This window comes from Crotalus tigris, unplaced genomic scaffold (assembly GCF_016545835.1).
Source record: "Crotalus tigris isolate CLP2741 ecotype Arizona unplaced genomic scaffold, ASM1654583v1 scf7180000018432.44079421565:4894166, whole genome shotgun sequence".
In the NCBI taxonomy this organism is placed as follows: domain Eukaryota; kingdom Metazoa; phylum Chordata; class Lepidosauria; order Squamata; family Viperidae; genus Crotalus; species Crotalus tigris.
Window position 1 is genome coordinate 2,840,131 of NW_024096999.1, and position 17,156 is coordinate 2,857,286.

The window sequence follows — 17,156 nt, forward strand, 5'->3', positions numbered from 1 at the left end:
ATAAAACTTTCTACATTGTGTTTTACGACCTCCAGTCAAAACTGGATAAAAGGTATTGGATAAAATATTGTTCTAAAGAATTAAGTAGTTCTGAATGAGGGTTTCACTGGTTCCTGCATTGCAGAACCAAAATGTATTTCTTAGAATTATCTAGTCTTAATGGCGCCTTTCTAGTTGCTGCATTGTCTCTGAAGTTAAGATTTAATTTTGCTGTAAGTGCTTTTAAAAGCCTGTAACACTAAACCTTCTCATTAGCATCTAGCACAGAGAGAATTTTGGATGAAAAGCTGAAGCCAATTTAGAATTCCAGAAATGAATTACAATATTAAAGAGTAACTGGCTGTCTTTAAACCCAGTCTTGGCCACATCATCCTGTCATACAGCATCACAGTCTGCTTTGGAAGCATCCTTGCTTCAGACAGGAAGGCGGTGCAGAGAGTGGTGAGGAGGGCAGAAAAGATTATTGGCAGTTCCCTCCCTTCTATCCAGGACGTGGCATATAAGCATTGCTTGAGCAGGGCCTGCAAGGTTGTCTGGGACACGACACATCCTCTCCACAACCTGTTTTCCTTGCTACCTTCTGGGTGGGGGCTCTGTGGTATCCGAAGCAGAACATCCGGATTCAGCCACAGCTTTGTTCCATACAAGTATTAACCTTGTGAACTCTCAAGCTTCCTCCTTCCATTATGTATTCAAGATGGACAGTGATTAATATTTTGATGTTACTTATATGTAAGGGTGTAGGTCTATACATATGTTGTATATAGTATGTTTTAAATGTGTGTTGTGTATGTGTACAATAAGGGTAATCTAATCTAATCTAATCATGGTTCTTTTGCAGCGATGTATCCAAAATAACATAGGCAGTCCCCAACTTACAACACATTTATCTAGTGACCGTTACACCACCACTGAAAAAAATGACTTGCAGTCAGTGCTCCCACTTATGACCATCCTGGTGACATGATCAAAATTCGGGCACTTGACCACCGAGCATGTATTTAGATTCTCTGTGTGGATGCCACTTCCGGAAGTCCATTCTGGGCTTGGGCAACAAAAAATTAGCTACCGGTTCTGCCGAAGTGGTGCAAACCAGCTGAATCCCACCACTGAATTGATGGACTGGCTATAGACAGCCCACACAAGCCCAAGATGAAAAGATGACACCCTTTTTTTTATTTTTACTAAAAACAGAGAAGGAATCTCTTCTCCTCTTATCTGCAAGAAGAGCAGTTCTGCTTTCTTACTTGGCTGAACTCAGGCCCTCAATGGTCGACATCATTTTATCGTTAATTTCTTCTTCCATTCTTCCTTTCTGAGAGGTATTTCTAAAAGAAACAAAAGAAAAAAAATGTCATTATTAAAAAGGATTCCTTCCAAACATTCAGAGAAATGGCTAGGACGGGAGGTGAACCTCCAGCGTTCCCTAGAAGCCCACCTCCCAAGCTGGAGAACAGAAATATTAAAAAGTGGTCCAGTTTGGTCCACTTGGATATAGAGACTTAGAAATTAGAGTTGCGAAGAGACAGAGATTTAGCCTGTATTAAACTACAGTAAAGATGCTCCCTTATCATCCAAAAATTATACAAGGCTGGAATGGTTGCTGAACAGATTTGGGCAATTTTGTGGCTTGTGGCACTAAAGCAAGAAAATTCTCCAATTGGATTCACATTCATAACTTGGTTTGTTTGGCGATAGCTAAGCATGACAAGGAAGCTCAGTTAAGGAGTTCATAAAACCATGATTTATGGCTTAGCTTGCTGTATGTGAATCCAGCCACTGTTGTCTTTTTCATCTGTCAGAGGGGATGTCAACTGGCTTTAGAGCAGGGGTGTCCAACCTGGGCAACATCAATTCCTCAGCCAATCTTATCGGACCTCAAGTCTTAAACTTGCCAACGTTGGACACCCCTATTTTAGAAAGAGGTGAAATGAGAAATTATCAGGAAAATTACCAGCACACTGGGGGGGGGGGGAAGCAACAATCAGTGAAAGTAAAAGAGGAAGAAAAACTCACTTATAGGTTAGAACAGAAGGAGGACATAACTGGTGTGGTCTATATCCATCCCAACTAGCAGACAGACCGAGAAAGAGAAAGGAAAGGTTGATGGAACACATAGATGCAGGCCAATAATTAGCAAATCAATTAAAACATTTCCCTCAAAATCACAGCAAGAGCAATCTCTTCTGGGATACTTGCATTCTCCCGAAGGAACCTTAAATTATTTTGAAAAAAGAAAAGCCTTCTGTCCCTTCTTTAAAAAGTTTGAAGGAGCCAATTTAAAAGTGTAAGAACCAATTAAAACATGACTAGTTTATGCTGTTCAAAAGCACATAACGCAATGGCCAGAAAACATGTACATGGCTGTGTTACCTGTCCATGTTTGTTTTAGTTTGGCAAGACACAGTAGTTAAAATGTTACATTTGGCATCAGCAGAACTGCATGTATGTATGTATGTATGTATGTGTGTATGTATGTATGTATGTATGTATGTATATTTATTAAAATAATGATCACCAAGAGAAATTTAAGAAATAAAAGTTTAAAAGTTTAATCAACCAAGCTTTCGTCAAATACACATCATCAGGGTTGAAAGGCAGATGCTGAAAGAAATCTTATATATAGTTGTTAAATGCCTGTCTCTGGTTCCCGGAGTGTGTTTTTTGGATCCAGTTGATCAGGCTGTGTTTTAAGTGCACTTCTTAAGTTACACTTAAGCTCCCAATTTAATTCTTTAATTCTTTGTGGAGATTTTCAGACTGCAGTTTCTAGGCACAGCAAGAAAGGCAAATTTCAGAAGACAAGGGAAAAATATGTGATGTGTTTCTCTGCTTTTCAATTTCCTCTTTGCAATCCTGACATTATGCTCATTGGGGAAGAGACGGGGGGGGGGCGCTGCATAATCAGCTTAAATGCTTTGGGGGGGGGGGTTCACATATCCAGCCACAGAATTCCCAAGCCCTAACTGCAGATCAAGGCTCTGCTTTCATCAAGTCAAGAATTTCCTTTCCAACCCTCAGATCATTCTGTTTACTACAGTTAAAAACCATGTTGCCCAGGATCTTCAAAAGACCTAGTCCCAAAATTTCATCAGGTGGGAGAAGAAGAGACTAACCAATGATTGAAAAGTAGTGCCTGGGAATCTCAGTTTGTGGTCGGGAAAATGGTAAAGAGGGTTTCTGTAACAATTAGCCTCCATTTCTTTAGGAAAACCCTACACAGAAAAACGGAAAAATAGTGGTACAATTTCTTTGTAGGTGAGCCTATTCTTGTGTAATGGGTATATTTGCGTACACATAGATATTTGGTGTGTGTGTGTGATATTGTTACTTTTACATTATACAAGTAATTCTCGACTTACAAGCACAAATTGCACCCCAACTTTCTGCTGCCAAGAGAGGCATTTGTTCAGTGAAATTTTCCCCCTTTGACGACCTTAATTGTTAAGTGAATCACTGCAGTTGTTAAGTTGGTAACATGGTTGTTAAGTGCTCTCTGACTTTGGTTGTTTTCTTGCAGACATTTCATTACCCAGCTGTGTAACATCATCAATGCTAGGAGGGAGGAGGAGGAGTGGGGTCCTTGGTGTTCTCTGAGTTTGGTTGATTTTTTTTTTTTTTGCAGACATTTCACTACCCAACTAGGTAACATCATCAGTGCTAACAACCAAGCCCAGAGAGCACCAAGGACCCTTGCAATTTAATCCTGAGCTACATTTTTTTCTCTTCTCTTGATGATCTTCTGCTAAACTTCTCTTCCAGGGGGAGAGTTTGGAGTTTATATAGCCCAGGGGTAGACAACCTTGGCTCTTTTTATGACCCGTGGACTTCAACTCCCAGAATTCCTGAGCCAGAATGGCTCAGCTTGGAAACCTCTCCCTTTCCCCTCAGCATGGCTGGCTCAGGAATTCTGGGAGTTGAAGTCCACGAGTCATAAAAGAGCCAAGGTTGCCTACCCCTGATATAGACTCTCCTTTAATTGCATTGGGCATGCTGGTCTTTGATCTTTCTCCTTCCTTATAAAGCGCTTTGCAGGCTGGAGGATTAAGAAAAGGTACTGAAGCAAGGTCTTAAGCAGGCAGTAAAGAAGGAGATGAAACTTGCCTCTCCGAGGTCCTCTGACGACTTGCGAGTTGCAGGGCTATCTCCTAAGCAAGGGGAAAGCATGGAGAAGAACATTTTAATTTTTAAAGAAGCAAATAACGCATATAGATTTTGTACTCTAAAAATGACGGCTACCCATAAATAAAGGTGATCTAGACTCAATTCTCCAGAAGAGAAAAAGTATCGTAAATGGTTGGGAGCTGCTATAATGCCACCTTCAGTAGTAGTAGGAGGAAAACCAGGGCAAAAGCCTTGTGACCTCTACAAAACTGCTCAACGGACGTTTTCCATCCTCAATCTTTGCAGCTCTTTGATGCAAAATTATGAATTTAACTTATATCCATTACAAATGGGAAACACACTCACTGTAGGAGGAGTGGCAGAACCCGGGGATGGAGTTAAAAGAGGGATCAGCCTAGAATCCCTACGTAGCCACAAGCAAAATAAATACGACCACCCTTGAATTCCGTTGACCCCTATCTAACTCCAAGCAGTGGCTAACTTTAGTTGAGAAGATTCCTGCGCATAGGCATGAGTAGTAGCAATAACTCAGTTTAGTAGGACCTTCGCACATGGACTTGTTCTTTCACACCTGACAATGACAGGCATGAAAAGGAATGTGTTCCTGAATAGCCATTTTTCAATTCCTTGTTTTCCTGTTCATGAGAAACCTCATGCTTGCTTCCATATCTCATCAAAGGACTTGGGAAGACAATTTTGAAGAACATAACAGCCAAGATTTACCTTCCTGCGTCTGCGGTTGGGCGCAGAAGTCTCACTGCTCACACTCTCTCGGTGGTTGAGGTGAGAAAAAGGACGAGCTGCACCCCAGGATTCCAAGTATCGTGACATCCGGACAGAGGCTCTCATCTTCAAGCCATCTTGCACTCTGGATTGAGGAAAATGATTGTTGGTGGCACGCTGTTTTGACTAATGAGAGAGAGAGAGAGAGAGAGAGAGAGAGAGAGAGAGAGAGAATAAATGATTACATTGGGCACATTATTTATTTTATCTTCTGGAATCCTTAGTGCTCTCTGAACTTGGTTGTTTGCTTGCAGACATTTCATGACCCAACTCAGTTACATGATCAGTGCTGGTGAGTGTGAGGTTTACTCCCTATTTATATACCATAGACTGCCCCACCGGTGTTGGTGGGGATGTGGTTTTCTCCTCAGTAGTTCCTTGATTAGGAATTGTTTTCTGCTAGATTGTTTGTCTGGGGTTAATCCTTCCTTATAAAAGTGTTTGTTGCTGGAGAAGACATGTTCTAGTCTTTTGGTTTTCTTCTTAGCTTTTCAAAATTGTCTTTTGAATGGCGAGTAAATGGTGTTTATCTCTGTATTCGTTGATGCCTGATTTGTCTGAATGCCAAACACCCAGGAATCCCCTACAATTTTTTGGTTTCACTTGGTCTCGGATGCTCAGTTTCCCAGTTGAAGCTATGTTTGAGCACTAGCCCTGATGATGTTACCTACTTGGATAATGAAACGTCTGCAAGCTAACAACCAAACTCAGAAGGCAGAATTCAATTTTGGAGCTATATTCTCTTCTATTGGATCTTACATTCTATAGGCTTAGTTGCTGCTCCAAAGGCTGACTTTGAGCATTTTATAGTCCCACTATGGGTAAACAGGATTAAAAGAACTAAAAAAACCCAGAAACCAGTTAATAGCAAGCATTAACCTCCACAAATTGTGACTGGTAATGGGTTTGTAGGTCTTTACCCAAAGAAAAGCCACTTTTATCCAATTTTGAGTAATTTAACCTGGTTTGGGAAGCACTTCTCTAGAAGAATGCAGTCTGTGCAGGGTTATTAATTTGGAACTGTGACTGCTTGTTGTCCGCACTATGTTCTGTAAAGTAGCACTAATAGCCTTTATTAATGAAAATATCTAAGGCAAACAGGTTGCCACTGGCCTTGGACTTATGTCAAAGCTGTAGAAATTGCTGAAAAGCAGAGGGGGAAAAAAAAACCCGAACCTCTTTTGTAAGCCAAGCAAAGCAAACTAGGAGTGTTCATTGTGCAACGGCTTTTATTTAAAAACAAAACAAAACCAGTTCTTCTCAAAATGCTGGTAGAACTGCACTTAAAGCAAGCGTGGGAGTTTGAGGGCCTACTCTGTTTAATTACACACATTTAAAGAACAGCTGTTCTGGATTCCTGAAGGACTCCTTGGAGATCAAAATTTAAAAGCCATTGTTTCATGGGGATCCGTGGTTCATGGCAACTGAATGTTGAATACATTCTCCTTTCCTTTTCCATGCGCACGCAACCAAAATAAAACCTCCTGGGCTGCAGGCTTCAGTTTAGTTCAGCTTTGGATACCTCACCTGACCCTCATTATTCCCACTTTCTGTAGAACAGACCTGGTTACAATCACAACACATAATAAAGATCCAAAAAAAAAAAAAAAAAAAAGGAGAAAGCAAGCAGAGAGCCATGGGTTTGCAAAATATAATCGTAGGCCACCTGATCAAAGGCAAGCTTGGTGTCAGCAGAAGAATATATATATTTAGACAACATCACTCAACAGTATTTTTAGATTAGGCTTATTTAACTCCTCTTTGCATACTTCTGTTTCTTTTTTCTGTTTCTTTTCAGCTTTCTATTTTGCATGGACATGCTACAGACGCTCAGATGTGGCTGAATAGCCTAAAATGAAGTATGCAGCCTTGACTTTTTCATATTCCTGGTTTGCAACATCGACTTTGGCTTGCCTCCAGAAGCAGTGAGTGCTCCATCACTGGAGGTTTTTAAGAAGAAATTGGATGGTCATTTGTTCAAAATGGTATAGGGCAATGGTTCCCAACCTGTGGGTCGGGACCCCATTTGGGATCTAATGACCATTTCACGGGGGTCGCCAAACAACGCAGTCCGCCATTTTTTCCCCCTTTTCCTTAGCTGTGCTACTCCCTTTTATTCTATTGGCTTTTGAAAGCCAATAGAATAGACTCTCTTGAATAGAGTCTAATTCTATTGGCTTTCAAAAGCCAATAGGAATTGTCCAGGCTGTCTCTGCCCTGCTGAGCCCCCCAAAAGTCCCATTCTGCAAATGGTGCTGCACCAGTTGAGTATTCCTCAACTTACGACCGGTTGAGTAGTCCTCGACTTACGACCGGTTGGGGGTCGCGGTATTAAAAAGGTTGAGAACCACTGGTATAGGGTCTCCTGCTTGAGCAGGGAGTTGGACTAGAAGACCTCCAGGGACTTTTCCAACTCTGTTATTCTGTAATTCTATAATTCTCGCTGGTCATTTCTTTATTATAGGCACGGACCAACGTGGCATTTAGATGGTCTTCTCCTATCTTCTCTAAAAGCTCCAGATCCTTTTGTCCCTCAGCTTTCTATGTGGGTTTCTCAAGATGACAATCGTTTTTTCAATTATTCCAGATGTGAGGCTTCAGTTCCTTCCTTTCTATGTCCCATTCATTATCTTCACTGTCTGCCCAACAACTTCGTAGCTTGCTTTCACAGCTCCTGTATGAAATGCTTAATTGCCTCTGAGTGATTCCCCGATTTGTGCTAGCAGCTTTTTTTCCTGAGCAATTCATAGCTGGATTAGTTCACACACCACCACTCTTCCTCAGTGTTTCTCAACTTTGCCAACTCTAAGATGTGTGAACTTCAACTCCCAGAATTCCCCAGCCAGCTTTGCTGGGAGCTGAAGTCCACACATCTTAGAGTTGCTAACATCTAAGAAACACTGATCTATGCCATTGTACTGGTTTGCATGTTTTTAGTTTTCCACGAGTGCAAACTCAACCATTTGTGAGCGGCCCAATACATCATGTTAAACCATGACACAGCATGACACATGTGAAACAAGGGAGCCACTCATAGGGTGTGTGGGTTTTCTTTTTCTTTTTTTTACATCCAAGAATGCTTACCCTGGGGTCAATCACCAAATAACTCTTGATGTTCATGGTTTCAAGATACGGATCCCGGAGGTGCCCATTTCCTTCTTCCACCTCATAAGCTTTGCCGAGATGATTGAGGGTTGCTTCCGTGATGTGCACGCGGCTGCAAAGAGGACGGAGAGAGACAAGTGTACAAAAGGCTGAAATGTTTGCAGAAATGCCATTCCCAGGAATCGATTATCATTACAATGGCTGCTGCCGATAACTCTCTGCTGCCACACATTTGGCAGCCAAAATCAAGATTCCTGGCAGGATTGTTCTTGAACAGCTCAGCTGGATAGCACGATAGAGCATCCAGTCATGCCAATTCACATAACTTTGTGCAGTGTTTGCTACTGTTTTTAGAGAGAGAGGGGGAGAGGGAGGGAAGGAGAACAAGAGAGAGGGAGAGAGCAAAAGGGAGAAAGTGAGGGAGGGAGGGAGGGAGGGAGGGAGAGAGGGAGAGGGAGAGGGAGAGAGGGAGAGATAGAGGGAGAGAGGGAGAGGGAGGGAGATTGTTTTCTTGCAGACATTTCATTACCCAAACTATGTAACATCATCAGTCCTCTAAATACCTTATTTCAACCCCGAGCTGCAAATATTCTCCTTTATTGGGTGTTTGGTTCACACATCACAAACCACAGTATGCTTTATTCATTTGGATCCCCTTTGTTCTCTAATCCATGCATAATTCTGGTTTATTTAACAAGCTATACTTCGGCATCTCATGCAAACCCAAGAGGAGAGGAGAGGCGGGGGGGGGGGGAATCTAGCTCACTCTCGTGACAGCCCCTCTTTCTTTGTGTAGTCTTCTTGGGAAAGTGCAATTAAAAACAGGGAAGAAAAGACTACATAAATGTCATGAGTTCCTTCAAGGGAGAAGAGAATACACATAAAGGAAGCCACAGTTACCAGCACAAAAGATTGGATAAAATATAATACAGTAGTTAGAAAAGAGTAGACTTCCTTGTCACACAAGTCTTTGATCTGAAGAATACACCAGGCCAGTTTGGAAGAAGATGGCATTTCTGGGAAGGTCCTTCAGCATGTTCAGTGACCAAACAATTAAACTAAATAAAATATCAGTCCCCATGCATGGTTGATGGATATAAGGTCTTCTTAAATATCTGGGGCTAAGAGGGCTTACAGGTGGACCCACACATCCAACATCCTCCAGCATCTCACCATTGTTTCTTGCCATGATCAGCATCTATGACCAAAAGCAACCGTTTCACATGGTCTCTATGTAGAATCAGTGTCAGGTGTATTCATTGGAGACAAAGTAGAGAAGAGTTTATTGTTGCTTACCTAAACCCAAGAATCTAGTCAACTAACAGTGGATACTAAATTGGTGCTAGATAAAAGTCAACAGAATTCATGGGTGGGCTGGATTTGAGTCTCTTGTGGCAACACAATGACTCCAAACTAATGACATGCTTAACTCCGCCTTCTAACTCTGCCTGCTCTTCTACAGTCAGCCTTGTTTATTTTCTCAGTTTTCTCTGCTTTTCTTCCTCCTTCCCTCAATTTCTCAATACAGTAGGGGTTTCAGACCTGTTAAAAGCACCCTTCTTGCTTTCCGCCCACTATGTTCGTCTACAAAGCACTTGGCAATATTGCTCTGATGAGTACCATCCCTTTCAACAAAGGAGATGAACATAGTGCCCATCAAAGTGATTACTATGTGCTTAGCATAGAGACACTCTCAAGACAGGGTGGCAAATGGCCTATTGTGTTTTCAACTGGAAGAAGACTTCATTCAATTTTAATTCAGTTTTAGATTGAAAGCACTTTTCTTTCATCTCCTACCTTGCTTAAATAACTTCTGGGTGCCTCACACTCTACGCCCTTCTCCAAGAGTTTACTCAGCTGGCTTGCATTGAGGGTTTTCAGGAAGCTTCACAACATGCACTGAGCAGTACCACTTACTTAATAATACACGCACACACCCCAAAGCACTTTCCAATGTTACGGAAAGAAAATAGCAAATGCCATTGTGGGATTATTTGTACTTTTCTACAAAACAAAAAACTGTTGACCTGAGAGGAACTAATGAAGACTAACAATAGATCTCAGCCTCAGTTGAGATAATGGAGGAAGCAGAATGCCAATATTGTTTGATTTTACCCCAGCACCCAACAATGTGTCATGCTATCATTTATTTGAGATTTTATCAGCTAGCTGGTGAATCAGTTGGACCTTTGGTCTTCAAAAGCTTCAGTCTAGAAGACTCCAAGGTCCTTTCCTACTCTGTGATTTTGTTATTCTGTTATTCAGCCAAGATTACCCATTCATTCATTCCTGGGAATAAAACACAGAGCAGCAGGGAAAACTACTAAGGGCTCCTTCATTCCTAAGACCAACCCTCAGATCTTAAAATGGATGAAGGATGATACAAAGAGTTTTGAATTATCCCTCCGGTTAGGATACTGTATATAAAATCTTAGCAGTGGAATTTAGTTCTTTTTTCTCTTTTGTGGGCAAACATTTGTGTTTTCAAAATATTCTCTGCCTCTCATAAGCAGGGAAGTGTTTTTAAAGATAAGAGTTTGTTCAATTAAATGGCCACGTTCTGGCTTTGCAGTTCTCTGGTTTCATCCTGAACGTTGGCAGATATGCAATCATAACTCCAGGGAAAGACTCAGAGTGAAATAATTTATTCTGCGATTATGTCCTGAAACTAAAGTGTATTTCCTTCTGAAAAGCCACACACTGAGCTATGGCAACTATAAAGCAGGTGTCCAGGTACACAAAGAAGGTGATGTTGCACTTCCAGGAATATCCAGCAAACAGGTAAGCTCATGTACCAGAAAGAATCAATAATCAATCCATCTGGTGCCATAAAAGTGACTAAAAATAAACTCCCTTGTTGCCTCTTTCGGAGGCTAAAATACTGTTAACAAGGATGGAAATGATTCTGCAGACCCAGGAAAATATTTACAAAGCAATTCCATCAGTTACAAGATATCCTGAGGTCTCTTTTGCAGCTTTCCATGCCCTCCATCGTAAAGACACACATCTTATTAGAATCTTACTAGAATCCAGGTTAGCAACTCTGAATATTTTTGGGAGACAATTGTGATTTTTATCAGGTGGTGAATGGCAACCAAAGCTGAGAATTCACTAAACAAGACGGAAGGAAGGAAGGAAGGAAGGAAGGAAGGAAGGAAGGAAGGAAGGAAGGAAGGAAGGAAGGAAGGAAGGAAGGAAGGAAGGAAGTTGAATTCAGCTCTTTATAAATTGCTTACCAAGTTGTGCATCCCCCAACATACACTCATACATTAAAACCTGGTTTAGAAATCACATCAAACAATTGGGGTTCACCCAACAGACTCAGCAGGATAGAGAATCTACAGCCTGCCAGGGGCCCCCAGCATGTCAAAACGGCACTGCTCAAAATTGAAAGTATCTCTCTGCGTAGTTTTCATGCAAAAGTAAGAATTGGAATAAAAGCAGCTTACTTCCTAAAAGCCCCCTGGTTCCATTCTCACACCCAAAAACCAGGAAAAGTGGCCAGACATCCCATTCTGAAAATTGGCAATGAAGAATGATGGCAAATGTTGGGCTATGTTTGCACTAGAGCAGTGATGGCGAACCTATGGCACACGTGCCAGAGGCGGCACTCAGAGCCCTCTCTATGGGCACGTGCGCCATGCCCCGGAGATGGCAACTGCCCTTCTTCAACCAGCCGCCCGCTAACTCGCCGAGGTCCTATGTGGCCGGATGCATCCCAGCATGGCTGGTTTCCCTCCCCCCGTCCCTTCCCTCCTGGCCTCGCATGCTCTCTTTTTCAAGGGCACGACCCAGTGCATCGCCTCCTCAGCTGTCGGCCGGCCGTCCAGCTCAGACGCGGCTTCTCTAAACTGCTGGCGGTGGGCTGTGGAGCCCCAGAGTGCACCGGTCAAGGAGCCATCAGGCTGTGGCTGCTGACGGACACCGTTGGCCCCCAAGCGCTCGCTGGCCTCTGTGTGCGGGAGCCGATGGTGTCAGGCAGCCACCACCACAGCTCCTGCCTCACCTTGCCTTGCAACAATGGCACCCCCGCCCTGCCTCGCCTCACCCCGCAGGATGAGCCTCCTGCCCATTGCCCCACCTGGATCTCCCCCAACTCTGCCCAGCCCCCATAGGCGTCCCTCCCCATGAGCAACATCGAGGTGACCATGCTCACCTTGGCCACACCCACCAAGTCTGCCATGACCACCACAGCCACGCCCACCCAATGGGCCATGCCCACCTGGCACCCAGCGATAAACAAGTGGGTTTTGGGTTGCAGTTTGGGCACTTGGTCTCTAAAAGGTTCGCCATCACTACACTAGAGGAAAGAGTTAAGGGTGCTTTGCTTCCCAATCATGACAAAGAACCCATAAAATCTCCTCCTGATTGTTGCTCGAATGCCATTGCAGAATCTTGCGGCCAGCAGAAAAATCAGATTGTCCCCCTAAAATTTCTGCATCCTTGGACTAAACCCAACTAAATAAACCTCAGCTAGGAAACTACTCTACATTTCAATTATCTGCCATCACGAGGACCCTCACTTTTAAGGATTTCACCTACTTACCCAGGGATGCCTGCCGATTCCATGCGGTTGGCCAAGGAGACGTCGTGGGACCAAACATCGTACTGCCATTTCCGAAGTCCGATCACCCCACAAAGAACATTTCCGGAATGTATGCCGACTCTCATGTTGATGTCCACCCCTGTGGCTTCCCTAACTTGCCTGCAAAAATAAAAATGATAAGGACTCCAGGGTGGAAGACAAGATGGAAAGCCATTTGATTTTTCCCGTCTCTAGACTTAAGAATCACACTGCTTTTGGAATATGTTCTCATTGCTCAAGTCTTAAAGTTGCTCTAATCCATGGAAGTTTAAATCAGCGTAAACTAACTGCCCAGACACCTTGTTTTTTTCTATGTGACTATTTAACAGAGCAAAAAGTATTTTAAAAAAAAAACTACACTAGTACGATCAGAGGAGGAAGAAATGCTTCAGAAGATTAGGAGGGCCTATTATTATCTATCGTAATGCTACCTTATCTAGTCCTGCATCACCACTCCTAACCTTTTAACTAGCTTTTTAAAAGTACATACTTTATCGCTTCGCACATGTCAAGGCCCATTTTCACACAATTTTTGGCATGTACCGGCAAGGACACAGGTAAGCCCGAGACACAGTAATAACAGTCTCCCAAAATTTTTATCCTCATACATTCATTTTCCTGCAAAAGAAAAAAAAAAAATAGCCCATGAATCATCAAGCATTGCAAATATGAATTAACCGGCGTTTGTCTTAAGCAGTGCAATTATAGGCTTTTCTGCAGGGAGAAAACAGATCTGCTGTCATCTCTTCATCGGAAGCTGCACTTTTTTCTATTCAAAAAAAAAGAAAAGAAAAGAAAGAAAAATGGAGGGGGGGGGAAGGATAGTTCATTTGCAATTTATCTGGGGTTCAAGCATGGAGAATATACAAGACAGTCCTCAATTTAAGCCTGTTGGTTTAGGAGTTACAGCAGTAGTGAAAAATCTTGCTTCGTGCAAATTTGAAATTACCCATGTGCAGCCGATGACTGTTATATAGGGAGTCCTCAACTTACAACAGTTCGTTTCGTGACTGTTCAAAGTTACCACGGCACTGAAAAAAAGTCACCGATGACCGTTTTTCACATTTACGACCGTCAGAGCATCGCCGTGGTCACGCGATCAAAATTTGGACACTTGGCAACTGGTTCATATTTACGACGGTCGCCATGTCCTGGGGTCACACGATCCCCTTTTGTGAACTTCTGACAAGCAAAGTCAATGAGGAAGCCGGATTCACTTCACAACCGTTTTGCTAATTTAACAATCACAGCGATTCGCTTAACAAATGGGGCAAGAAAGGCTATAAAATGGAGCAAAATTCATTTAACAAATAGCCCTTAAGACTTATACACCGCTTCATATAGTGCTTTACAACCCCTCTCTAAGCGGTTTACAGAATATTGAGGACCCCAACCTTCTGGGTCCTCATTTTACCGACCTCGGAAGGATGGAAGGCTGAGCAACCTTAAGCCGGTCAGGATTAAACTCCTGGCAGTGGGCAGAGTTAGCTTGCAATACTGCATTCTAACCACTGGGAAGGAAGGAAGGGTGGGGGAGGACGGAAGGAAGGAAAGAAGGAAGGAAGGAAGGAAGGAAGGAAGGAAGGAAGGAAGGAAGGGAAGAAGGAAAGAATGAAGGAAGGGGAAGGAAAGAAGGAAGGAAGGAAGGAAGGAAGGAAGGAAGGAAGGAAGGAAGGAAGGAAGGAAGGAAGGAAGGAAGGAAGGAAGGAAGGAAGGGCAATAGCACTTAGTCTTATATACCGCTTTATAGTGCTTTACAGCTCTCTCTCTAAGGTTGCTCAGCCTATTGCCCCAACCATCTGGGTCCTCATTTTACCAATCTCGGAAGGATGGAGGGCTGAGTCAACCTTGAGCCGGTCAGGATCGAACTGCTGGCAGCGGGCAGTCAGCAGAATTAGCCTGCATTCCTGCATTCTAAACACTGTGCCACCATGTCTCGTTTAGCATGTCTCACTTAGGAACATAAATATTGAGCTCCATTCTGGTCGTAAGTGAGGACTGCCTGTATGGCCAAACTATGCAACACCATGATTTTTATACGGCTAGTTTATTACTGCACAATACACAATCTCGTTGTGAGACTGCACAATTAAAAAAAATAATATGGGCAGTTCCTAGTTTACCAACCAGAATGGCTACATTCACACAATAGGCCAGTTGTTTTTCTCGACAACTTGAAGATATGGGGATTTCAGTTCCCAGAATTTACTGACCTTTGCAATTTGGTCAAATTTTCCAAACAGTTCATTCAGCATCACCACCAGCTCCTTCGGAGAACAATCACTTGCCAGGCGAGTGAACCCTACAATGTCTGCATACAGGATGCTAGAGAAAGGACAAATATGTATATATATATATATATGTGTGTGTGTGTGTGTGTCTGGGATTGCTGTAAGTCAGTGGTTCTCAACCTTTTTAATGCCGCAACCCCCAACCGGTCGTAAGTCAAGGACTACTCAACCGGTTGTAAGTCGAGGACTACTCAACTGGTGCAGCACCGTTTGCAGAATGGGGCTTTTGGCGGGCTCAGCAGGGCAGAGACAGCCTGGACAATTCCTATTGGCTTTTGAAAGCCAATAGAATTAGACTCTATTCAAGAGAGTCTATTCTATTGGCTTTCAAAAGCCAATAGAATAAAAGGGAGTAGCACAGCTAAGGAAAAGGGGGGGAAAATGGCGGACTGCGTTTGGCGACCCCCGTGAAATGGTCGTTCGACCCCAAATGGGGTCCCGACCCACAGGGTGAGAACCACCGCCCTAGAGAAAGCGGGTCTCGGAAGCTCAAAGATTTACCTGACGTTCTGGTGCCGTTTCACATAGAGGCTGTGGAAATTATTGTCATGCTTTTTCATGTCGCTGGTTTCTTTCAGGCGCTCAATGATGGCTAGTTTCATTTCCATGGATATATGAGCTGGCAAGATAGACAGGAGCAAGCTTTCCTGGGAGAAAAGAAGAAGATTTGAATTGCTGAAAGCAAGAGTAAGATTTCAAAGGAGGAAGAAGGAGCAACCTAATTAAGACCAATAACCTAACCTAACTAATAAGAGCATAGCCCCCTCCCTCATTAAGCTCATTAGGCCATGCAATGTTCATTCATTCCTTTAGGGCTTCCATCCCAACTCCAATGCTTGTACATCTGCGCAAAAACGCTCTGCTTATATTCATGTTGTCCAGAGAAGTTCCTGGACTATTCAGGAATTATTCTAGAAAAACATTCACGAATATTTCTGAGTTTTCACTTTAATGGCTACCAAGCAGGCAGCGATATGGCTTACCAAACCTGGAACAAAGGAGAATATTGGAAGCTCAGGGTTGAATTGTGGGGTCCTTGGTGCTCTCTGAGCTTGTTTATTTTCTTATGGATGTTTCCTTACTCAACTAGGTAGCATAATCAGTATTAGAAGGGAATTGGGGTACGTGGAGAGGAGGAGGAGGAGGAGGTGATGGAGGAGGAGGAGAATGACTTTGGGGCTCTCTGAGCTTTGTTGTTTTCTTGCAGACATTTTATTACCCAACTAGGTAGTATAATCAGTGCTAAAAGGGAATTTGGGGTTTGGGAGGAGGAGGAGGAGGAGGAGGAGGAGAATGACTTTGGGGTTCTCTGAGCTTTGTTGTTTTCTTGCAGACATTCTATTACCCAACTAGGTAACATCATCAGTGCTAGAGGGGAGTGGCATTGGCTCCTGATGATGTTACCGAGTTTGGGTAATGAAACGCCTGCAAGAAAAAAACCAAACTCAGAGGGCACCAAGAGAAACTGGAATGAGTTATGTACTGCACTAAATAATTATCTGCAGGTTGATAATTGCATTCTTAATAATTAGCCGTGTAGGAAAGCATGCTTTCTTTTACAGTTGGATATTCCCCTTACCTGCTGCCTTTTTTCGATTTTTAATTTCATTTGGACTTGGATGCATTTTAAGGTATAGCGATACAGGTCCCACGAGGCGTCTTGCATCTGATGCTTGTGATAGGCCCCCAGCAAATTGCCACAAAGGAAAATGAAAGCATTTGCAACAAGCTGAAGAAATGAAAGAAAACCATGCAGTTACCATCTTCCATTTTTTTTGCAGCCGGTGACGCTCACAAGATTCTTCCTAACCACATCTGACTGAACAAGCCGTAATAGCCCAATCTGCACAGAAGGCTAGGCTAAAAGCAAACTTCACCGTAAATAATAATTGAGCACAGCAAAAGAAAGAATCCTGTCTTGTTCCAATTTTGCAACAGGAAAGCTTTGTCTTATCTGTCCTTCCCCATCAATTCCCCAAGGCTTTTTCCAGAGAAAGCTTCCTACCAACTCTTGTTCAATGGCTTTTTAAAACCAATTTTCCAGAAATGCTTCATTCATTTATTCAACTCATCCCACCCAACTGTCAGTACTCTACAGTAAAAAAAAAAAAAAAAAATCAAATGAAAATGATGCCTTGAAATACTATAGATACGGTAACTAAGATCAATAAATAAAAGCTCATTTTAAAAGAGGGTGGTCAAATCCTTGGAAAAGCCAAGAGAGAGAGAGGGGGGGAGGGAGGGAGAGGGAGAGGGAGTAGACCAGG

The 17,156-nt window shown here is 42.9% G+C and overlaps 1 protein-coding gene across 2 annotated transcripts in view; it reads right to left on the reverse strand.

Moving 5' to 3' along the window:
- ADCY7 (adenylate cyclase 7) overlaps positions 1–17,156 on the reverse strand; it is a 69,235-nt gene that overhangs the window by 20,794 nt on the left and 31,285 nt on the right. Inside the window, exons 5-14 of one of the 2 annotated variants that reach the window (XM_039352423.1) lie at positions 16,469–16,618; positions 15,391–15,536; positions 14,812–14,923; positions 13,089–13,216; positions 12,560–12,718; positions 7,993–8,125; positions 4,849–5,034; positions 4,105–4,148; positions 2,017–2,070; positions 1,248–1,328 (exon numbers count right to left, since the gene is read on the reverse strand). In XM_039352423.1, coding sequence (XP_039208357.1) covers positions 1,248–1,328; positions 2,017–2,070; positions 4,105–4,148; positions 4,849–5,034; positions 7,993–8,125; positions 12,560–12,718; positions 13,089–13,216; positions 14,812–14,923; positions 15,391–15,536; positions 16,469–16,618 — 1,193 coding nt within the window. The remainder of the gene's footprint in view (positions 1–1,247; positions 1,329–2,016; positions 2,071–4,104; positions 4,149–4,848; positions 5,035–7,992; positions 8,126–12,559; positions 12,719–13,088; positions 13,217–14,811; positions 14,924–15,390; positions 15,537–16,468; positions 16,619–17,156) is intronic. The other variant, XM_039352424.1, reaches the window with a different exon arrangement.